We start from the raw sequence: 25,172 nt of genomic DNA on the forward strand, positions 1-25,172 counted from the left end.
CCCCCCCCTCCCCCTGAATTCCGACTGAAATCACAAAACGCATCCAATAAATAAATTTCAACCAGATTAACGCATCCAAATGGTCGCTACAACATTGGATTCTAAATAGCTACAATACATATATATTAGCCTTGGGTTTTTTTCGTTCGTTTTTTTCCTCTCTTATAAAACTCCAAAACCAAGTTAGCCGTAATTTACAATCCTGCCGCCATGATATATAAACATAGGAAAAAAATTGGGATCTGGAAATCTGTTCACTATGTGCGTGATCGACTGAATTACCTCAACATACTAAACTTTCTGAAACATTCTGAGCTTCCCCACAAAAGCATTGCTCAGTGCAGGCTGACGAGACCTTTCACTTCCACAGAGTTCACCATTTACCATTGCCACCAAGGTGGAGAGAGAAGCACAACGTCAGTCAGTCCCTGATCCATAAAATCCTGTGGCCTAAGCCCCTTGCCCACAGACACAGGAATAACAGTTGCATTTCATCACACATCTTATCACAGAAAATGAAAGTACACAAAAAAATACAAACATAATGACCAAATAATTCTGGAACATGAACACCTTTAAAGACTCATGCTACCTTATAACAAACCTTGTACATTGTCATGTACTGAGCCCTAGTATTGAGATTCCAGTATTGCAAGTCACTCTGTCGTGCATTTTACTGCATTTGAAGTTATATTTGATCACTTCATCAATGCAACACCGAGAGAGATCTTAGCCCAAAAAATTTTTACACCGGAATCAGGGGTACTACCATCCTATTTTCATAAAATCGAATTAAAATCGTGACAATTCCGCCAACTTCGTAATTATGGGCAGCCCTGTCCTGGGCCGATTCATCACATATGTGACTTGTTATCCGGGAGAAGCCTCCTTTGTTTGTCACTTTTACACTTATTTATAATATTTCGGAGAGCAACGATACAAAGTGTAGCGAAACAGCATTGTCTCTTACCTGTTTGTGGCTTGGGAGCTGCCCCTGTACCTGACCAGACAGAAAAAGAAAGAAGAAAAAGAGTCAACTATAACAATCATTTTAAATTAGCGGCGGGTGCACTAAACCACATTGCGTGACATCTTCAAGCAGTCAAAGACACAGAATAAGATGAACACAGCAACAGGAACGCCACTGGAATTTTGTGAAAATAACTGAAAAATGTATCAAAGTGTATTTGCAAACAAAAAGACAGTTCATAGACATGAGCAATATAGGGTTACACAGATAACAAGTTCTTCAAATAATAACAATTGCTCTGTAGGAGAAAATAATGGAAAATATTGTTTTAAACCCAGAAAACCAGCATCCTTGCAAGAGAAATTGATCTAGGGTGCAAATGAAACCTCCATATACCACATCTTCCATCTCCATAGTGAAATAGTGAAAAATGCAATAGGATTTCACGGCCAAAGTAAAGATACTTTAACAGAAAAAGCCTGTTTCCGACAATGACAGAAAAAGCCTGTTTCCGACAATGACAGAAAAAGCCTGTTTCCGACAATGACACAAAAAGCCTGTTTCCGACATTGACAGATAAAAGAAACGCGAAACAATACCTCTTTTCATGCAATGTATATCTATCAAATTATTTATTTTTTACCCATCATTCTATTTATGGCCTTAAAATTTTTTGGGTAAATATCCCTGAACCCCAGGGATGTGTTTTATCACAAGTTTTGTGTACAGTGTATCGCCTACCAACACCTTTGGAAAGACCTAAAAGAAATATTTTCATTGGTAGTAATTTAAAGAATTTTACCTACAGGTTGATCCCAACAGAATTCTCAATTTTATCAAAATCATTGGTCTTTCCTCTAAGATCTGAATTGGCCTTTCCAAAACACAAATGTGAGCCAGCGTGGTGGAATCAGGCTCTCGTCAAAATAATCAAAGTGAAGAAACTTGCATTTTTCCGCAGGTTTGTGAATTTTTATCAAATTTTTGTTTTTTGGCTGAGCACCTTTCATGTCCATTAAAGAACTCATTTCTGTGTGGATTTTTTTGAAAAACATTGATTAAAGACACAGAAAATGTAAATTTTCAGTTACCACGGACGCTGAAACGAAGGAAATAACTAACCTTTGGCAGCCATTTTCTCACTAATTTTACCTCTGAAAACAGGTGACCCCCACCTCCTTCAATCGCAAATATCTCGACTTGTATTCAAGATAAATGGATATTCTTTTCATCCAAATAAAGACAAGTGAACAAGCTTTAAGATGACACCAATAACTCTACATGCCCAAAAATTGACGAGAGCCTGATTCCACAATGCTGCCTCACATATATGGAAAACAAAAACACAAAACACTGAGGGTTTCATGCGAGTGGGAGGGTGTGTCTAGAAATCATACAGGTAAAACCATCACAGACTGGAACTCTAGCTTTAGTTTTAGTAAGTTTTATGGCACTTTCAATGCAAATGGGTTACAAGAGTACCAAAGATTACAGGTGAAGCTAGAGATTAACATACATAGAAAAATAAGGAGGAGAGATGTAGGATGGTAGATGTTCAATAGAAAAGAGTGAAGCATACCGCACCCGCCAACCACCCACGTCTAAGTTCTATAACGTCTCACCCGCACCCGCCAACCACCCACGTCTAAGTTCTATAACGTCTCACTGAAGCATACTGCATCCGCCAACCACCCACGTCTAAGTTCTATAACGTCTCACTGAGCAGACTACATAGAATCCGCTTCAATTCCTTAATTACTTAACAAGTGACACTCTGCACAACAAGCCCATGTGCCCGATTAGAATTCAACATAAACCACACGAGGGAGGGGGGGGGGAGACGAGTTTTTAAAGATTAAGTAAGAAGATTACAAAACTTAAAACACAGATAGATCAGAGAACCGAAAGACAACTTTACAAGGTAAGACACAGAACTATACGAAAAGAGAAAAATAATGCACAACATAGAATCAATGACACAAAAAGATAACCCCATGTGTTAATTATAAGTTAAGCTAATCATAAAGTTATCTACACAAGCTTTCTTGTAAACAACCAAACACTACAAATTCTACAAAGAGTCTAAACCAGATAAAAAGCAACCAAAAAAAAAGAAAGAAAAACAGAACAAACCTCCCTATGACTATGAAAACCAAGAAAAATTACACAAAAATGAAAACTCATCCCTAAAACAAATTCATTTCAAAACTGGGACCAAAATTCACATTATTGGCAGAGCAACAAACTACAACTACCATGCAATACTTGAACATAAGTGGGTTGCATACAGAAAAAACAAAAAAACAAAACAAAAAAGTCTAATTTAAAAAACCCAAACAACAACAAGAAAATATAACCCAGGGATGGGCACAGATCATTAAGACATTAAGAGACTTTCCGTCACGTCTTTATCTTTCCATACATTTCAGGAATGATCATCTGATTCCAATGACAAAGGCCACTCCGCCAAGCGACATACTGTATTGTATTCCTTTGTTTGTGTTCAAACAATAACATCAGTCATTTACTGCTAGGAAAGAGTTAGATATAAATAGACAAGACAAAACGAAAGAAAAGAAGTAAGACATATCAGCGGCACTCTCCAACCTTCCAAGAACCATACACCATACTACACAGACAATCAATCAAAAGTTTAATCACTTGAACGGACACAACTGACTACAAAAACAATCTTGATCCGATCTATAACGCATGTGATGACAAATTCATCTGTGAAACTTCTCAAGTACTGTTGGCCATCCATCCACCACTTACTTTTTTACAACTTTTCCTCCTTTTTTTTTGGGGGGGGGGGGGGGGGGGGGCACAGTGCAGAAACAGGAAAGTGATTCTGAGTATCCAGAGCATAGACAATTTTGAAACCATCAAATGATATTACCATGGTAGTTTCAAGGAGAATTATTCGAAAATCATTTTCTCAAAGTGTCTTCCATAACTTAATCACGCATGGTTCCAAACGCCAATCAACAACATGCAATAGGACTTCTCCTTTCAAAACATCCTGAGCTGTCACAGTAAGTACACAATGCTACACATCATTTCTTGACCCAGGTACAATTACAGTCTATGATGACCACCCACTGCCAAGGAGAAAAGTGGCCTTCTTGCTGAACATTATCATTAGAATAATTTAAAAACATCAACAAAAACACAAGGGGCAAATGAGGAGTGGCAGTTGGAACAAGTGATTGTTTTATACAAGTAGCAATTACAGATGGTCTGCTGTATTACAATAAATTTTAAAAAACCAATACGCCGTCTTGCCATTGTTTTGGGACATTCCAAAAACCAAATAAAAAAATATCAGAAATACAATGCCCATCCCTGAAAACAAATGTGAGAATCAAGTAAAAGGGGAAAAAAATTCAAGAGCAACCAGCCCACAAGCTCGGCATAAAAGGGCTCAGTCCAGAATGCACAAAAGAGCACACCTCAAGCCAGGGTGAATGTGTAGTATTTACAACAAGAAGCCCAGCTAGGGGGGCAACACCTTTCCCTGAACATCCAAGGACGTGGTCACAACACGATGGACTCACGTGTACCTCTGGAGGAACCAGCAGGCTCCTTTCCTTGTTGCTGAGGCATGTCTGGAGCGAAAGACTTGGAAAAGTTTGAACCAGTGGCTGGGATCCTCATGTCCGGCCGTGGTGACCACAACTGCTGCCGCCTGTTGACGCCGACGTGACCTTGACCAGTCACTGACCGGATCTCTCCGTCGGATAAAGAACGATGTAGTTCAGTCATATCAGGCTTTTGGGTTCTGTCTGAGGAGGTCTCCCGTCTATAAGGCACGGGGGAAGTAACGAAAGACTTTTTAACGACACCTTTCTCCGCTTGACTGAAAATATTCCTGACACTCTTTTGCATGGACAGCAAAGCTGCTTTATCTATGGTTCTCGACAGACTCCCAACAGAAGGGCGGCCCTCCAAAACTTGTTTGGTGACGGTGGAACTGCTACGTGGTCGAGAGACATCCTCAGCTGGAAAAGCTCCATCCTCTAAAGAAGCTGGAATTGGAGCAAGTTTTCCCTTGACTATGGACGGTACATCATTAACAGCACTTGGCTTAGGCGGTACAAAGGCTCGGATGCATACATCTCTGTGTCCAGACTGCCTTGTTGTTTTCTTCATAGAAGGATGCAATTTTTCTTTTGGTGTTTCCCGAGGTTCAGAAAAGAAAGAAGAAGCTTGCTCGCCACTCTGTACCCCCAACGTCTTCTCCTTTGCTATTAAAATACCATTACCGCCAAGGTCACTCGACGACTGATGAAGAAGCCCCCCTACGATAGGCAACTTGTCCTGGGCATACAAAGACCCCGTACCATCATTTGAAGGAAGTGTAATTCCCAGCGGCTGTTTATCTGAGTACGACACCGGCTGACAAGACAGTCCTTGTCCGGGGGTGCTTATAATGACAGGAGACTGTGTCCGAACATCTCTGTGGACTCTGCTGTTGACAGAGTTCATGGACAAATTCGGAACGTTCCCCTCTGAGAAGGACTTCCTGCCTGCAAGCAGAGAGGTCAGCAATCAGTCAAAACGAGTGCGGGTCGGTCAGTCAGGCAAATGATGGACAGAGCATCAATGAATGAACTACCACACAACTCTGGTTATGACATGGTTTTTATTTTAACGCCCTTCAACATTTTTTTTTTTTTACAATTGTAGAATGTTAAACAGGGAAGATTTCAGAACCTACCATCCATCTTTGATAGGACAAAGCCAAGGGTAAACAAGGAGCCTTGAACAACTCCACCAAGTTCATGAACCCAAGTTCACGAACTCTCTACTGGGAATTCTAACCATGATCTTCTACATCAGAGCTCAATACGATACCATGATACCGACTTTTTAGTTTTAGCAGAGGTTTTACGACACTCGCAACTGCATAAAAGGTCATATGAGCGCCAGAAGATTAGAGGTGTTACAAGAGAGTAACAAACATAAAAATGAAAAAGGGGAGATAAGGACGATAGACCTTTGACAGAAAAGAAGAAGCAAACCATACCAGAGCACCCGCCAACCACCCACTGATACCGACTGAACCAGCAGCAAGCCCTCACAAAATTTTTCTCTTATGGCCAAAATAGAAGTACCCGTACCAAATGCTAGTTATGAATATGACGATGAATATATGAATATGAACAAACAAAAATAATAACTGTTCTTTCTTGAAACGAGACTTAATCTCCAATGACAAGCCACAAGAATGAAATACAGCAAAATGCACTTTAAAAACCTCCAGATTTTTTTTTTTTCAGTTTGGCCAGGTTTTCGGTTAAAAGAGGTTACTCAAAAAGAAGACGGAAAAAAGCTGAAATAGAAGAACAAACATTGGGGATTCTATTTTCTTTCAATTTACCGCCGTTTTTGGACTGACCTAGTTCGGTTTAAGTAAGTAGACTCCACCATATTCCCCATGGCATACACATAATATACATATACCAGCACTAAAACTATGAAAAGATGGGGGGAAAAAAAGGTAAGTATCATGTACACAAAGATTATATCGACATCAATTAATCAAAGAAACAAACTCATGCAAAACAACTTGTGTACACATCATTATCACCCAAAAACAAAACACACATGATGTGCTGCAAAGGGGAGTTCTGAGTAACATTTTGACACATGAACAAAGAGGGAAATTAAGGAGTGACAGGGAGCCAAAAATAAACCTAAAAATATTTTAAAAAATAAAAAGAGATATCAGACAGTAACTGCAAACACACTGCATACACACAGAAACACAATACCCATGAAAAAAGTTCACCAGTTCACAAGCATTTAAAAAAGATACAGCATGGAAACAGAAAGCCTGCACTTATAAACCAACACAAAAAACAAAACAAAATTTAAAAAAACAAAGCAAAAATTACATGAAAATCAACTAGCAAACTTTTCAATACAAAATAATTCGGGCATCAACGCTCACTTTTACAAACATAAAATATGTCAAATAAAGTAAAAAGAGCAGAACACACAAATACGCTGACCAACCAGTCCTATGAACACACCACCACACTAACCAACCAGTCCTATGAACACACCACCACACTAACCAACCAGTCCTATGAACACACCACCACACAGACCAACCAGCCGTATGAACACACCACCACACTGACCACCCACACACCACACCAAAGTATACACGACATGCTTTCTGTATATATATGTCGTAATATGATCATAAGACATCAGACAATGATTACGTACGTACGTATACACTGATTACCACAAAAAAGTCCCAGGCGAGGACAAAGAGGACACATAAAACTACAAGACGTCTTCTCTTACTCACCAGACTTCCCAGGAAGAGGGCCGGCCGCACCCCCAAACGTAAGCGCCATGGCCAGGTTTTTCAAGGCCTGCCCTTCCATGGCCTCCTGGTTCCGGATCTGCGACTGGATCTGTTCATACAGCGACAGAGCCGCGTTGCCGGGGGACACTGGCGACTTTTGAGGGGACGGCGTGTCGCCCCTGGAGGTGGAGGAGGAGGCGGCGGGTACGGCGGCCCCAGGAATACGAGCGGCAGCCGAGGGGCCGCTTCCCGCGCGCAACAAACCCGAGCTGCCAGAGGAGGAGGAAAGCATCCCGCCGGCGCCCGCAGACAGCGACGAGCCCACCACGGGCCTGCCTGGTGGCGACGGCTGCTTCATGAAGTCAGCGGCCGCGGCCATATTGCCGCGAGGGAGCGCGGGGTACCCAGCAGAGTTCTTTGCCGATGACGATGATGGTGATGTCTGAATGCTCAACTGTGATGAAGATGAAGACGGTGGTAAAGCGGAGGAACCGGCCAACCCCAGCCTCTGCTGCTTTTGCAGGAAGTCTGGCATGGACGTGCCGAGGACTGTTGCTTTCTGCATGCTCCTCGGAGCGGTCCCGACAGACACCAGGGAAGGGTTACTGTTGGGACTTGCCATTCCTCCTCCGAGTCGCTTGCTCTGATCGCCGGCACTAAATTTGCCGACGGTCTGAGGGGCCGATTTGTCCGATAAATTAGAATGCGAAGAGGGGAACAGACCAGCGGGGAACTGTCTTTTGTACATTTGGTTTTGCACGGTCTTGCTGGAAGAAAAAGATGCCTTAGTTTTCTGTTGGGAGGATTGTGGGGGGAGAGAGGTACTGTGTGGAGATGAGAAACTGCTCTTTCCAGCAGCGCTGACAGACAGTTTGTTGGAAAACGTAGCCGGAATGCGGCTGATAGCAACAACGGGACTTATGGATTTCTCTTTGGGGAAAATAGAATTCACATTCGCCCACGACGAGTTCGGGTGTTCTCGATTCACAACCGTTGGGGAAATTGCTGCCTTTAGAGAAACGCTGGCCATTTTCGAGTCCTGAGATAACTTCTGGTGCTGTGTGGCGTTGCCCGATTTGTGCTGCAGGGTGGAGACTTTCGGGTGTTGCTGCGAAGATAAAGACAACTTCTGCAGCTGAGAGGACTTCTGTTGCTGAGATGACTTTGCCTGCAGACTGCTCGAAAGTTGCTGCAAATGCTGCTGATGCTGCCCTGGACTCTGTTGCTGCTGCTGCTGCTGCACCGGTGCTGACGACGAACCAGCAGCTGTGCTGTTCTTGCCAGAGGACGAGGGAAGATGGGAGGACTTGGTCGGGTACGTGATGAAGTCATTGAAGGCGGCCATGAAGGACCTTTCATTCGAGCGTGGCGAGCTAGACGACACGCCGCCCTGAAAAGACACAAAAGTGACATTCTTCAAGGCACTTCGAGAAGACAGACAAAACGAGTTGTAAACCGATGTAACGAGAAGAATCAAAATATCATCGTCCATCTCACAAACTGACAGAAAAGTAACACTGGCTGCGACCGTAGTTTCCTTTTTTTTAGTTTTAGTACGAGTTTTACAGCATAAGTAACACAAATGACCTGACCATCAATGATTTATTTATAGAGGCACCAGCCATCCATGTCCAGGTGCTGTTTTAGCCTCTTTTTCCTGTATTCGGATTAATAATATATTATATATAAATCATATAGGCGTCACAGATTTAGTTAAGTTTTAGTAAGAGTTTTACAGCCTTTGCGAAAACAATAAGGTCAAATAAATGCCGTAGATCAGGGAGTTACAACAAGAGAGTAACAAACACAAAAAAGGAGAAGGGAGAAGGAAGATAAATGTTTGATAGGAAAGAAGGAGCAAACCACACAAGAGCATCCGCCAACCACCCACAATGACATACAGAACCAGAATTGGAAACGTCATCGGGCCATATGAAACTTCAGTGGAAAGGCTGCGCAAACTGAAGTGGTATGGGTACATCATACTATAATCTTGGCTGGCTACGGTTTTTTAGTTTTAGTAAGCTTTTACAGCGCTCACAACTGCATAAGGTCATATGAGCGCAAAGGGGTGGATGTCAACAAGAGAAGTCCAAACAGTGAATCAGGCTTACTCTGCTCACCCTTCAAGCCTTAACAGCACAAAGTCTGCTTCGACTTTCAAGGCGCCCCCGAAATAGCGGTTCACAAGAGAGTGACAAACATACAAAAGATAGCACAGACCGATGACCTATCTGTTTGTGAGATGGAGAATAATACATGAAGCTCTTTGCTTATAGTAAGTTATAGGACACCTCGTCGGGGGGGGGGGGGCTGTCCCAACAACACCTTCTTTAGTTAAGTTTTACTTTCAGTACACGTTTTACGGCACTTGCAACACAATCAGGTCATATAAGTGAAGAAAAATATAGTTCCAATACACACACCTTTTCCGGCACTTGCAACACAATCAGGTCACTTAAGTGCAGAAGAACATAGTTTCAGGATACGTTTTATGGCTCTTGCAACACAAAACAGGTCACTTAAGTGCAGAAAAACAGAGGTGTTACTAGAGATTAACATGTACAGAAAAGAAGGAGGAGGATGACAGATAAAAACGATAGATGTTTGATAGGAAGAAAAAGTAGCATCATTTAGCTTTACAAAAACGCAAGAAAGTAACAGTATGCAGTAGATAACATTCTGTACTCATCCATATTAGGCGTGAGCATTTGTCCATTGGAGTGAGTGTATATGTGTTCGAATGTAGGCGCGATTTCCTGCTTTGATTCCAGGTTAACCAGATTTTCTAAGATGCAGCAACACGCCTCGTCACCCCAGAACTATTTTGTCCAAAGCGACTCTCCAATTTACAGAGATGCCAAATGATTTTTGAAAAAAAAATGAAAATGAGCGGAGTATCACATCTCACCTAAACAGAACCTTGTAAAGTTTTTAACCCTTCCAGCCCCAGCCATTTTTGTGCACTCCCTAACCCCAGTCCCAGCCAATACAGCAGTATTTCAGAAAAAGAGGCATTCATTCTAAAAAGTGATGTAGTATCTTTGTAATGTAGCTTTGATAATAACATATACCATTTTTTCAAGGTAAATGACCAAGTAATAAGAAAATTAAAGTTTAAATAAGGTCGCTAATTTAGAAAAATGCGCGAATTCGGTACCCCCCGAAACTGAGAATATGCGCTCTTGGGATGGAGGGAGGTACAAGCGCTGCTGAAAATATACGCGTTTGGGGCTGGAAGGGTTAAACGAGGAAACAAAAACATCTCCTCTCCTACCTCTCCCCTTTCTTTTGCAAGTGGAAAAGAACCGGAAAAACCGGACATTTGGCATCCCTGAATTTCGTACACTTTGGACAAAATAGTTCTGACGCGATGTCCTGTTAAATTATCTTCACTCGTGTGCATACCTGCAGATGAGGCACCCAAATCATTATCCATCCCAATCCTTTTCATAACTAGCAGCTGTCATTTTTTAATAGCGTAACGCTTACAATACCGTCAGCAAGTTTAGTCGCCAGGCCGAAGTACGCGCTCACTACCACTGGCGACATTAGTCGCCCACACAACCAGACACGCTAAACATAATTAAACAACGAATGGACGCACTGCACTGAAGTAAATACCAAAGGAAGTCACTCTATATATGATAGCTGAAAAGTTGATGAGCCTCAATGAAATTTTTCAAACATGTTTCTTCGGCTGCCAAGGTTTTTTTAATTAATTAAAAAAATTCTACCACAGCTTCCGCGTTCAGCACTGGTGCTGAAAAACCGTTTGCCCACCTTGTTCCATCAGTCTGGAACTCTCTTCGCCAACCCCTGATACATACAACATCTGAGTCTAAATTTAAAACATCTTTAAAGATACATTTAATGAAATCAATTTTATGTCACTAGATTCATGTTCAGTACAATGTCTTGTAAATGACTATGTATCCATTTACGTATTTAGTAAACCAAGGAACTGCACTGTGTATATTATTTTATTAGGTATTTTATTTACATGTATGTGCTCATTTCGTAATGATGTATTATAAGCGTGCGCATATGAAAAGCAAGTAGGTGTGAGTGTGTGTGTGTGTGTGTGTGTGTGTGTGTGTGTGTGTGTGTGTACGTGCATGCGTGTGTGTTTGTGCGCGTGTGTAATATTTGTGCGAATGTGTGTGAGTGTTATTGTGTGAGTGTGTGAATATGGTTTGTATGGGAACATGCATTTATGTAAAGCGCCTAGAGCTGTGTTCGCACGGGAATGGGCGCTATAGAAATGATCTACATTATTATTATTATTATTATTATTATCATTATTTGAGGGTTTTTCACTATATGAGCCTTCGGTATTGTGAGCTGTAAGTGGTAAGTAGGTATTCCAAACTAAAAACAACTTGAGTCCTCATATTGGTGTTCCAACCCATGGCATTCATCACATCTCCTAAGTAAACCAGGGGACAAAATGGTCATTATTATAATCCATGAAAAGAAATGACTCAATTATGGATTCTGTAGGCTTTCTTGCTGCGGGGGAAACTTACACTCTCAACATTGGGACATATTTGGGCCATTCTAAAATAAAAAGTCCACACTGAAATCAATGGAATCATAGGCTTTCTTATCAAATCATAGCTTTCACCTTTTTATTAGACTTAAGGTAAAAAACATGCTAGGATAACAACAAGTTCATGAAAATCAGATGTATTCAAAAATGGAGGGGGAAAAAAAGACATGTAGAAAAAAAAAAAGACTTATGTAAAAGAAAAAAAGACTTATGTAAAAAAAAAAAAATTATGTAGAAAAAAAAGACTACATGTTAAAAAAAAAAAAGACTTATGTAGAAAAAAAAAAGACATGAAGAAAAGAAAAAAAGACATGTAGAAAAAAAAAAGACATGTAAAAAAAAAAAAGAAGACTTATGCAGTGCCAAAAAGGGAACACTAAGAGCCCCATTTGTGAAGTATTCTAAATCAGTGAAAAGTGACTCAACATTACAAAAATGTATCGTATAGGTTCACACACAGACGGGGATCAGTTTTTTTCCCCAAGACTTTCGATAACTACAAACCTATCCAGAACCCTGTTACTTAAGCTTTTAAGCCCAAAAAGACCATTTGGCAGAAAATCTCAGAATTCTGTACACATAACATCAAGTGAAAAGAACAACAACAAAAAATCACTTTTTAAATCAACAAATTAAGCTACACGACTGCATCCTACATCAAATTAAAGCTTATTTCAAGCTCTACACACAGTTCAGTCGGGGTGTGTGTGTGTGCGTCTGAGTGTGTGTGTGTGTGTGTGCGTGTGTGTCTTTGTAAGCATAAAAAAAAACATAATTGCACTTCACGAATTGCTCATTCAAATGTCAAGGTCCTTCGTTGTTCAATGATAATGATGACAACTTGTGATAAGGAAATTATAATTAATACAAAATCAACATATGAAGCGACAAGTGTTATCCATGTATATCATACATAAAATGCAAACTTACTTTACAGTATATCATACATAAAATGAAAACTTACTTTACACTGTACACAATGAAACAGGTTACTTGAAAGCAAAATTATTCTTCCGCATAAAAATGAATCGATAGTCAACGTTTTAAGGTCTTTAAAATTTTGTTTAAAAATAAAGACATCTAGATCTAGATCTAGTGATTGAGTACATAATTCATAAAATTCACAACTTATGTATATACAGGGCAGTATCATACATTAAATGAATGCTCATTTAAAGCTTCACGTAGTGAAACAGCTGCCAGTACCAAAACCATTCCAACTTTTCATCAAAAAGTTTTTTAAAAATACACAAGTCATTAAAGCATCAAAATTTGTCGTTATCCCATGAAATGTGACATTTAAACCTTTCATGAAAAAGTATTTAAAAAAACAAAACCATACAAGACTTTTAAGTATCAAAATGTGTCTGATTATCCCATGAAATAAGGACATCCAGTGATGATTCAAAAATAAAAATCAACAAAACTTGTACACAAAAATGACTACCCTTGCACTTCATGAATTTGTCATCTATAGATCTGAGCATTCGTCAAAGTTCCATGAATAAAGAGGAAATCTGATGGTGAACTACAATCTCAAATACATCAACAAATTATGCCACTGGGCTTTATTTACACCAGTTGGTACGTGGCCTGCACAGTAACTTCTCCCTGAAGGGTTTCAATCTCGTAGACAAAGGCTTCTATAACACTCACAACAATTAAACAACTGAGGCCAGTAAAGATTCTCTTTTCTCTTATTCATTCTAGAGACAAGAGCACAAAATTTAAAGGTACAACGTTTGAAAGCACTGTAAAATTTTTCAACACGAACAAGCAGGGTTGGGCGATCTAAGCCCCATTCTATAGAGAGGTAAGGAGGCATCTCAGTAAAGTCACAAGGAAAAATCTAGAAAGTCTTTTTCACTGTTGATACTGTTCTGTATGGTCCACGAAGACTGTCACGTTCTCTCTATGTGCTCGAGATCTTGTGCTGGAGTCTTGAAGAGGTCACCATCGGTTGGGGAAAAGTCTGAGAAACGAATTATTATATCAATAGCAATTATAATTATAATGCTGGGGGGAGAAAAACAAAGGGTGTTTAATTTAGTTTAGTTTTAATAGAGGTTTTACTGCACTCGCAACTGCATAAGGTCATATGAGCGCCAGAAGATTAGAGGCGTTACAAGAGAGTAACAAACATAAAAAAGAAGAAGGAGAGATAAGAACGATAGATGTTTCATAGGAAAGAAGGAGCAAACCACACCAGAGCACCCGCCAACCACCCACAGGGTGTTTAATGAACTTCAAAATTGTAACAGACATGGCATAGTAAAACCCTGACACTGCTCTCCTTTCTACAACGCTAATCCCCACAGAGCACTAAAATGCTGTGCTGGAGCGGGATTCCCGCAAAATGGTATAGGTTTAACGCCCCTATCAACACTATCAGGTTATTTAAGGAGGTGAGACTTCCAGGTTTAACGTCCATCTCCAAAAGGACCAGGCTCTCTGAAAGGACCGAGCCAAATGGGAAATTCGTGTAAAGTGTCTGTACCAAGGACTTATCGGACCGAGCTGAGACTCGAACTCCTGAACACGCAATCTCACGATTACGGGTCCGATAGCCTAACCACTAGGCTACCGACGCCACCTTGGATTTTACCGCAAAGACAGACACAAACAGATCTAGTGAAAAAACTCACCCTTCATAAAGAGAGTTTCTTAATAAAATAAAGAAAAGAGCAACCATGAAAACGTACCTCTGGCTCTAGTACAAACATATAAAAAGGAGTTTGACTTTACTACATTACTAAATAAGAGATTATTTCAAATTCATAATTGCAACCGGTCTTTCAGATTAACTTAGATTCAGCCTGAAATATTTTGTTAAAAAGCTGTTCTATGCCAACATGTTAAAATTCCATTGAAATGTTAAAAACGAAGAAGAAATAAAAAAGAAGCAGTTATGTGATGGAAGGAGGCATGGCTCAGGGAGAAGAAACACGTCTCGGACCTGACATCATTTGAAGTTGCATTTTTCTTTTTCTAAGAAACAAATTGAACCAGCAGCCTACTTTTTCTCATTCATTAGAGATCTAAGCATGAGCAGTCTGCGTGCCCATATTTGTTTGGACACGGGACAAAATTTAAAAATTTACAGAGCAGTGAGCGTCCTTTTTCAAGTAAGAGGAAGGAAGTTGCCCCTCGTGACCGTGTCAGCAAACTGAGTAAAGCAAAGCGAGCCAGGTGAATATAAAATTAAATTGGAAACCTTCTTTCCACTTGCAGTGCTAAAAAAAAATACCAACATTTATTTACTAATTTATCTGATGATAGTGACAGGAGTCTGTCAAAAAGTTTTTTTTGAGAAATACTGAAAGTTTCAAAGAGATCTTCGTACTAGAAGTATTCTAAAATGTGAAGAATACAACCGTAGGGGTACAAAATGACCCCAGGGCATATGGATAGGGTTAAGGGGTAGAAGGATAAATAAATAATTCATAAACATGCATGGCAAACGATTGATCATAAAATAATTGAAGCACAACGTGAAATGCTTACAAATATTTAGCATTCACATTAAATAAGTCAGTCCACGGATATTTGGTAGACAAGTCCGTTTGCAGGACACTAAAGTTTAAAAAAAGGCAAACCAGTTGATCAGACTGCTTGCCATGAGATCGATTGCCACAAGTTCTAACATTCTTTTAAAAAATGAAAAGTGATAATATAAATCATGAAATATTATAAGCAAAAATACTTACGTATTGATTCGACTTGGGACGACTTGACAGTTGAATATTCACAGACTGGTCACTTACTGAGCAAGTTGACATAATGGGGGCGCAAATTCACTTCCTGGAACAGCTTCAAAAGTCACAAAGGCGACATAGAAATATTCCGAAATCGGCTTTATCATCCCTCATAAACATATATTCTGCTATTTCATGAAATCAAGTCAATGATCAAAAATGAAAAAAACAGAAAATCTCCAAACTGGTAAATATTCGAACCTTACTTTACACAGCTGTTTTTCTCACTTTTCCAAATTTTCCAGTCTCAAATCAACAGATGATTTTTTTGGACAGTATAAACAGGGAAAGATTAATCCATATTTAGATCAAAACGGCAAGAACATCCATTGTTTCATGGCGAGTGGTTGCAATTATTTTGTAAATGACCTTGCCCGACAGTGGCTACACCTTTTTGGGGTCGGTGAACAAAGTCCATACTTAACGTCTTCGTTTACTAGTCAGATATAATATAATATTTATTATTCCTAAGTTATCATTCTTTAGCAAAGTTTAAGGGTTTCAGTCTGTAGTAGGATGAGGTCAATTGCAGTCTTTTGTTTCATTTCATCATCATCATCATCATCATCCAGTGCCAGATCTGCGACAGACATTGGCGATCATGGTTTTCCATTCATTCCTTCGCTCGGATGCTCTCAAAAGAGCTACTTTTCCCTGATCTTTCCCTGTTACGCTGACATAACAATGGTTGTTTAGTGTTGAGAAAAAAGCAAGATGAACCGACGGCGGTAAGACAAAGTGGCAGAAACTAACAAGCGGCACCCTCCTACCATCACCCACCTTCGTAGCAAAGATTAGGCATCAGCTCTAAAAAGTCTAGAGGCATACAGGTAAATAAAAGAAAAACTAAAGGAAACAAACCATATTGGATCCGGAGCTCTGAGGGGTGTAGGCCATCCCTGGCATGGTGCTCGACGAGACTTTGGTGGAGGAGCCTGCGCTCGGGAGACACAACGTGGGCGTTTTGCTGTCCGGGGAGTCGGGGATCTCTATGACAGACACAGAAGGAGAGAGCAGCTTCTTCGCTCCCGCACTATCGCCAGGCTTCACGGACAGACCGCTCGTTTTCTGGGACTGCGACACGGCCAGGTGAGAAGGCAGTAGGGCAGACGGCGCTTTCGCCCCACCCGATTTCCCCGACCGACTCCCAGCAGCGGACAACAGCGCCACGTCCAGGAGTTTAGAGTTGGCAAGGGTCCCCCCTACGGCCCCTGAAGAAAGCGGTAAAGCTGTCTTCGGCTCTGAATTCGGCAAGTTGATCACCACGTCGCTGATATGTTCCGCGTGGTTCTCAGTGGAGCTGGAGATCTCGATGACGTCCTCTGTTTTTGTGACGTGCGTGCGAGGAGTCTCTGCGTTCGACGGGGTCGCTGTCACTTCAGGGGCAGGAGACGCCAGCTTTCTCATGGACATGGCTGGCTTCTTCGCCCCGGCTCTGAATTGAAGATGTTACAGTAACATCAATGAGAAAAGGAATCAAAACAACAATATTATCAACTAAAATACCATAAAATGTTGCTCCCATTACCCAAACATAACATTTTCATTAGGACATGTAATATAATATACATTTGCAAAATCAAGCCAAAATATTTATACAATAACCGTGCCCATCTAAAGTTTAGTCCTGGAATAGTTTGAGTAAGGAGGGGGTTTGGGGGGGGGGGGGGGGGAAGACAGACAGATAGACAGACAGACATGAACAAGAAGTAGGACCTACCAGGGGCACCCTCTGACCTCCCCCCTGATATTATCCAAATCTGTGAGTAAACCTCAACTCAATGACAACAGCAACTTTTCTTTCTCCTCTCCTTGTAGCTGTTACTACTCCCAACTCTTGGAGGATACAGTTGGGACATCAACATTCACTCACTTGGCATTTTACTTTCCAGTTTAAGTAAGAGTTTTATGGCATTTGCAACACAATTAAGCCACATAAGTGTGGGAGATTAGAAGCATTGCTAGAGAGCAACATACTCAGAAAACAAGTAGGAGAGTAATGACAATTGAAAATAAATATTTGAGAGTAGAGTATATACTCACTTTGTGAACTCCTCATGAACCGCCTTACTTTCTTTGAAGAGCATCCTGAAAGAGAAACAGAACAATGAGCACAACGAGCTGGAAAGTCAGTATCTCCTTATTAACTCCCTATCACCAGCAAGCCGCTCCAAGCGGCTTGCAGTCGAAACCGCTGTGCCGGAGAACTGCGGGCAGCAACTCGGCCACATTCCTTTACAATGACTTTGACATTAAATTACTTTTCCGCAATTTCCGTGGAGGTCTCTTTTACCGGAAGTTCATTCATTAGATGAAGAATACTCAAAATAGGTTGGTTTTTCTTTAAATTTATAATGATCCATTTAATGATGTTATTGTAACATTATAAAAGAATTAGTACCAAAAAAAAGGGTCCAGGCGTAATGGGTTTACTCCCCCCTCCCCCCCCCCCCCCCCCCCCCCCCGATAAAGAGTCTGTAACACAGACCCATTAACTATTGTTAAAATAATACAAAATCATTGCTAAAAATAAAACACTTGGGGGATCAAGGAGAGAAAGTGGAGGTGGGGTGAGGAGCAGAAAGAGGAAACCATAACATTTGACAGAACAGGACAAGAAAGGTAGTGAACTTCGAAAATTTTCGAGAAAAAAAAAGAAACCAAGACCAGAGGATAACAACCCCTTTCTACTCCTGACTACGTCTTCTTCCCCAACCAACCGTGTCTGCATCCAGCCTTGCGGCCATATTGGTTTGATCTCTTTGTCCAGGTAGGTCTTCAGGTAGTCCTCTGCGGTCTCATTCCTCGACCGGCACGTGTTGAACAGCTTCATCTTCGTGGAGACCACATTCAGCAGCAGCTCTCTGCAACAATACATTACCATAATATGTTTCAAAAAAGTGTTCTTATTCATACAAAACAAAAACAAAATTTACTTTAGTATACAAAACAAAACAAATAGAATACCATCCTTATATGAAATGAAACAAAACCAAAGAAATATACAACAATTTTTTGACTAACTATATAAAAGTGTGTATACTTTTAAAAACGAAAAAGTGAATCTATTCAAATTCAAGCAAAACAGAACAAAGAGTGCTTGCAACCTCTCTTTTTCACTACTAGTGTCAAAATACCATTCTCATCACCAGCTCTTGACGTTTGGCTAGACTATGCGAGAATGACGGTTAGCCAAAGAACTGCGCCACTATACTGTTCTATCACAGATTCAGTGCCCGTACATGTTTTCTAGGAGAAACACAGGGGCTGGCAAAACCTCTTCTCTCCCTTTGTTGCATTACTTAGAGGCCTGGTCAACTTCTCCAGAAATTTCCATACAGATGAGATGACAGGACCAATCTTAAAGTGACTGTGTCTGTCCATCTACCTAGTAGAGAAAAAATGCCACAAACTTCATCTGTTGATAATGCACACGTGCAGAGCTGGAATCCATCTCAAGAGAATTTAACCATTGTCTTCCCCCCCCCCAAAAAAGCTCTTTGTACACATGCAAGATTTCATTTCTCGAAGTTTTTAATTTTCACAAAAGATGTTTCACTTACAAAAGTCTACAGAAACTTTGTTCCAATTACCAATTCCGTAAATTCATGTTTTTAAGACATTTCAAACAATCCCAACAACATATCAGCAGCACATTATGTGATTAACCACACTCACTTTATTTCGGGAGTCCACCGGAACTTTCTCCGAGGAAGCTTCGACTTCTTTTTTACGTCAACTGCTTTGTCTTCCCCCTCACTCTCCGTGGAGGCCTCGTCTTTAGCTGCCTCGTTCCCGTCTTCTCCCGCCTCGAGCCTGAAAAAAACAGTGGGAGAAATGGTAACCATAACTATAGAGGAAAAAAAACCCCTACACAATGCTTCAAGAAGAGGAAAACAGTGAACCCTATTACATTTTTGAGAGACAATTCACGCTGGATCGGAAAAGTAAAGTAAGAGAGACAATTCATTATCCACAATTACCTCAGCAAACTTTGTGGGTTTTTAGACATGAAAGTCCTCACCAATGAAACCCAGGGTTGTAGCACAAATACAGGGTTATATATTTTTTTTAAACACTTCTTTTTGAAACAAGAAAAAGTATTGATTCCTGAAAGAAGCTTTACTTTGCACTGTCAAGCACAAGAACTAAAACAACATTATCTAAAAAATAAATCAAATGGAAAAAAAAAGGAAACATTCTTAGAGGAAAAAACCTACGCTGCACTTACAAAAAGAAAATAATAATTCCCACCAACTTTTTCAAAGACAATCTCTTAACCACAATTACCCCAGCAAACCTTGGGGTTTCTACTTTAAGATAAGATAAGATAAGATAAGATAAGATAAGATAGTACTTATTATCCCAGAGGGAAATTTTCCTTGGCTGTACAGGACCGTAAAAACACATGCAGGTATACATTAAAAAAATTTTAATCATATATATTACTCTCATTAAAATTCAATATGAAAGGAGAAGTAAAGCTGACAAAATGTACATATCAAATGCATCATTCAACCACATGCAGGAATTTAAATACTAGACCTTTGGAGTTATATACAGATACATACTCTAAGAGCAACACACATCTATGCTCATTCTGACAAAAGCCTCATGCTAGATGGTAAAAAACTTCTGTTATATTTTTCTTTCTTTGTTTTTGGAGGTACATATCTGCCGCTGCGAGATCTTACAATTTGTGTGGAAAAGGGGTGTGATGGGTCGTTTATAATGCTTTTTATCTTTTTTATACGTGTGGTGTTATACATTTCATCCATTCTTATAAAATCATATCCAGAGATCTTGCTGGCTTTCTTAATGGTTCTGTCAAATTTTTCTTTATCTTTCACCTTACAATTCCCACCCCAGCTGCAAATACAAAATAATAGCACACTTTCAATCATAGAATGGTAAAAAAGGGACATCATCTTATTGTTAACACAGAAACTTTTTAATTTCCTTAGTCTTCATATGTAACATTCAGGCTTGAAGCCCAAACAAAATTCTCTCTATAAAAACAAACAAATACAAAACTAGAAGAAACCTTATTGATGCCCAAATCGAAATTTGCTTTGCATCATGATAAAAAAGTCGTCTGCCAAAAAGGCAAAAATGAGAAAGTACAAGATGACAAGCCGAAAGAAAGAAAAAGAGCAAGAAAAGACGATGAAAAAATGAACGGTCTTACTTTGCTTTGGCCACCTCTGCTTCGTGTGCTTCCACTTGAGCTGGCATCACGTTTAGAATGGCTGTGGAAGAAAGAAAAGTCGTTGCTGCTGTTATGGGTTTTTTAATTAGTTTTTAGTAAGTTTTACAGTGCTTGAAACAAATAGGTACCTGTCAAATAAGTGCTGAAGATTAGATGAGTTACTTGAGGATATCATACAAATAAAAGAATGAGGAGAGATCTATTTGCGATTGACAGAGGTGGAGTCACCTTGTTTAAGTGGTAAAATTAGTGAGAAATTGGTCGCCAAAGTTTGGTAACTTCAATAGCATCAGTGTCCTTGAAAAATTAAATATTACATGTTTTGCGGCTTTAACCAACGTTTTGCAGTAAAAATCATATGAAAATAAGTTTTTTTATATGGACATTAAAGGTGGTCAGCCAAAAAAAGAAAATTTGATAAAATCGTCAAAGTGGTTGAAAATTGCCTTTTTTTCCCCGATTTCATTATTATGATGAGCACCTGATTCTACCACACTACCTCACATACTATTGCGCATTTTAACCCCCCCCCCCCCCCCCCCAAGGGGAATAAGGGGAATCCCCCCCAAGGTGAATCAGCACTGGTACACTCATCCATAACACTGATCCATAATAGACAAAACACCCATCCATAACACTGATCCATAATAGACAAAACACCCATCCATAACACTGATCCATAATAGACAAAACACCCATCCATAACACTCATCCATAATAGACAAAACACCCATCCATAACACTGATCCATAATAGACAAAACACCCATCCATAACACTCATCCATAACAGACAAAACACCCATCCATATTGAGTCTTGAAAAATTTTTTAAGTGCAAAGCCTCAAAGCCTCACCGTCCTTGAGCTTCTGCGTGGGTCCCTTAAGCTGGTCCTCCTGCTGACTCTCCCTCAGCTTCTTGGCCCGCCGTTGGATCGCCTGCTTCCCGCAAGGCAGGTGCTCGCCCAGGTGGTTGAAAATGGTGGTCCGGCTGGTGCCCGGCAAGTTACGGGACCCGAGCTCAATTCTGGAGAGAGAGAAAGAGGAAAACATTACGTTTGGTTTTGAAGAGAAGTTCATACAATTCGTCAACCTTACAACCGTTTAGCACTTTTAGGGAAAAGAAATACAGACCGACAGAAATAATAGAAGGAAGGAAGGAAGGAAGGAAGGGTAGAAGACAGAACCCCAGAATGGAACTCTCAGGCTACATGCAGGAGAAACACACAATTTTTTAATAAGGCAAACATAATTATACATCTGGACCCCTTCGAAAAGTAGCAAAACCAAACAGACCAGTAAACGTTCACCGAGAAACAGTAATTTGAGGAATGTGAAATAACAGAATTTAGCTAAACTTCTGCAAATGATCTAAATAAAGACAATTCTTTCAAAGGTCAACAGGCACAGAACACAATAATAATAATAACCACCACTATCACAAGAAAAAAAATAATCACCCCACAACATTTTTAAAGTCTACCCAGTATTAATAATAATTCATCCAATAACTTCTTTAAGAGAAATAGAAGAAGTACAGATTAATATGGCTTGTGGCTTCTGCTATGGCCAATGACACCAATTCTGGCAGAGAAAATTTCGCCAAATTTTGAGCATTTAAAAGCTTCATTTCCAATAATGGACATGTGAAGCTTGTGGGCTTCTCGCTTGGCTTCCTGAAACCTGTAATTCATGAAACCTCATATTATGATTTGCCGCCCTCTGTGATCGCTGCTTTCCAACTGGGTCAGTCAGGAGCTAGGACCTCCCATGTCAAGGGTTTAATGTTGAAATCCTTCCGAGGCGTTTCAGGAGATTTTTATAATTTCTTTTTAAAGCGCCACCTTTACGCTTCCCTGAGGACAATTCAGAATTCAGTCCCTACAATACAAGAGAGGGTCAAATGGAGTTACTCATTTTTTGGAGACAGCGATGTGTATGAAAAAAAACAACCCGAGAGTATTTACCCCTGCACAGTCGGATCATGAAAAAAAGAAAGAAGCTATATACAAACTATACACAGCTCTCAGTCTTGAAAGGTAGGCCCAAAGCCCAAATCATATGAAAAAAAACCAAAACAACTCACTCAAGAAGAAGCCTGTTTACTTCAGCTGAGAAAAACTTTGATTTCCCTTCTTTACTCTCCTTTGCTTCCTGAAAAACAAAACAACAAAAATTTATTTAGGTCTAGTAAGAGTTTTACATCACTCGCAACACAAATAGGTCAGATAAAATTGCTGAAGACTTGAGCCACAAAGAGCAGAAGTAGAACAAATGGACACGTAAGTATTTTCTAAATTATCTCTTCAGTCTCTCAGACATCACAGGATTTTATGTCAATCCACAGACAGACCAAGAAACGAGGATACATTCTTCATATCTTTCAATACTGCATTCAACCTGCAGTCTTGTTAACTAAAATTTTCACATCCCTTCTTGAGACCATATTTTTTCTTTAAATAAAGAAAAAGAATCCATACAAAAGGTTTCAACGATAAAGGACCTTGCAGTTTAAGAATGGGAGGTATACAAACTATCGCAGTTTTTGCACAAAAAAAATCCAGTATTGTATCGTCTCGCTTACCCTGTAAACCAATGTCAAACACATTTTTCTTGGGACCACAATGATGATACCTAGCCCGAAGATTAATAAGTGCCACAGCTCCAACGTAAAAATACAATGCACTCGACAGAGATGTCAACATTATCACCATATGTTCTTCCCTTCATAATTCTAAAACTGGGACCACAATGATACCTAGCCCGAAGATTAATTAGAGCCACAGCTCCAACCCCAAAATTACAACGCACTCGATACAGATGTCAACATTGTCATCCTATGTCCTTACCTTCTTAATTCTATCAATAGCTTCCAGCAATGTCGAGGGCAACTGAGAGGGCAGCTGGGTGCTTTTCGCAGATAGGTTTTGATCTCCCTTGTTCGGTGTCTCCTCAGTTCCCGATCGGCTCGAAGAGTCTTCCTTCATGGAATCTTGCAAAATTGATTCAAATGCATCCTGGCCAACAAAAAAAAAAGAAAGAAATGACATGAACAATCCCACCAGTTCTTAGTTTTAGTGAAAGAGTTTTACAGCACTTACGACACAAATAGGTTATTTAAATACTAAAAATCATCAGTGTTACTAGAGAGTAACATACAAAGAAAAGAAAGAGGAGTGATAAGGACGATAAGCGTTGGATTGGAGAAAGAAGAAGCAAACCATACTAGAGCACCCGCCAACCATCCACAATCACACCAAAGAGAAACAACAACGTATCGCTGTGAACATACCGTACGTATGCTAACTTATTCACTACAATTATAGCCAAAACCTTCGGCACAAGACCAACATATGAGTTCTCAGAGATTATAATAGTATGGGACAGAGCGCTATAAAAATGCAATCTAATCTTTTTTTTAAATTATTCTTTTTTAAGACAGACTTTTGCCCTCTACGTCAACGTAATTAAATATGAGGGTCAAAAGTGCCTCTCTCTCTCTCTCTCTCACACACACCAACTACCTGAAAATTTCTATACATACAAACAAGGCAAGCTCATCCACCCACCTTCAAATTATCGGTAAGACTGCACTTGGGGGCTGCCGGGGCGCATCTACGTTTTTTCTTTTTCAAGTAATTCTTTTAAAAGGCAAGAATCCCAAACCTTTCACACAAACACACACTCACACACACCCAACCACACAAACAAGGCAAGCCAACCTACCTTCAAATTGTCGGTAAGACTGCACTTGACGGGTGGCGGGGGCACGTCTACAACAGCTGCTGTTGCGGTGGTCGTGCTGCTGACCACAGCCGAGGAAGCCACTGCCGAGGAGTTGCTGGTCACCGTGGAAACGGGCGTCGCTGGGGCCGTGGTGGCCACCACAGCCGTCGAATTCACCACCGCCGCAGCCGTCGCCGTTGCTGTGCTAGAGGTAGTCGTCACAGACATCGGGGCGCTGGGGGTGCTCGCAGCGGCGGTCGTCACGGGAACGGGAACGGGAACAGGAGCAGCCGTCTTTTGCCGGTCCCCGACATTTTTATTCCTATTTATGATACAAAACGAAGTGAAAGAAAACAAATTACAGAGTATGAAGCTTTATCAAAAGCAAATAAAAATTTTTTTTTTTTTGCAGAAAAATGTTTTAACAGCAACCATTGACTAATAGACTTTTTCCGGCACATAGTATTTATAAAAGAAATTCTTAGCTGTATTACCTGTCCTGAGCAACAACGTCATTGCACACCAGACAGTATAAAAGAAATAGAATCATATGAATAATGAACATCTGTAACTATTTTAACTTTGGTATACAAAGGTCTCTATTTAAGAAACCTGACACCAGGAGCCACTTCCCCTCC

At 40.2% G+C, this 25,172-nt stretch overlaps 1 protein-coding gene across 1 annotated transcript in view; it reads right to left on the reverse strand.

Moving 5' to 3' along the window:
- The window catches only part of LOC101851753 (ubinuclein-1), a gene marked incomplete in the record, with an annotated part of 39,016 nt that overhangs the window by 816 nt on the left and 13,028 nt on the right, over positions 1 to 25,172 (reverse strand). The window contains 11 exon segments of the mRNA XM_013085603.2: positions 971 to 1,000; positions 7,296 to 8,685; positions 16,464 to 17,037; positions 17,646 to 17,690; positions 18,323 to 18,466; positions 19,281 to 19,418; positions 20,791 to 20,851; positions 21,666 to 21,835; positions 22,895 to 22,962; positions 23,658 to 23,825; positions 24,535 to 24,856. Of these exon segments, the coding sequence (XP_012941057.1) occupies positions 971 to 1,000; positions 7,296 to 8,685; positions 16,464 to 17,037; positions 17,646 to 17,690; positions 18,323 to 18,466; positions 19,281 to 19,418; positions 20,791 to 20,851; positions 21,666 to 21,835; positions 22,895 to 22,962; positions 23,658 to 23,825; positions 24,535 to 24,856 (3,110 nt within the window).

Source organism: Aplysia californica, unplaced genomic scaffold (assembly GCF_000002075.1).
Source record: "Aplysia californica isolate F4 #8 unplaced genomic scaffold, AplCal3.0 scaffold00389, whole genome shotgun sequence".
NCBI lineage: Eukaryota > Metazoa > Mollusca > Gastropoda > Aplysiida > Aplysiidae > Aplysia > Aplysia californica.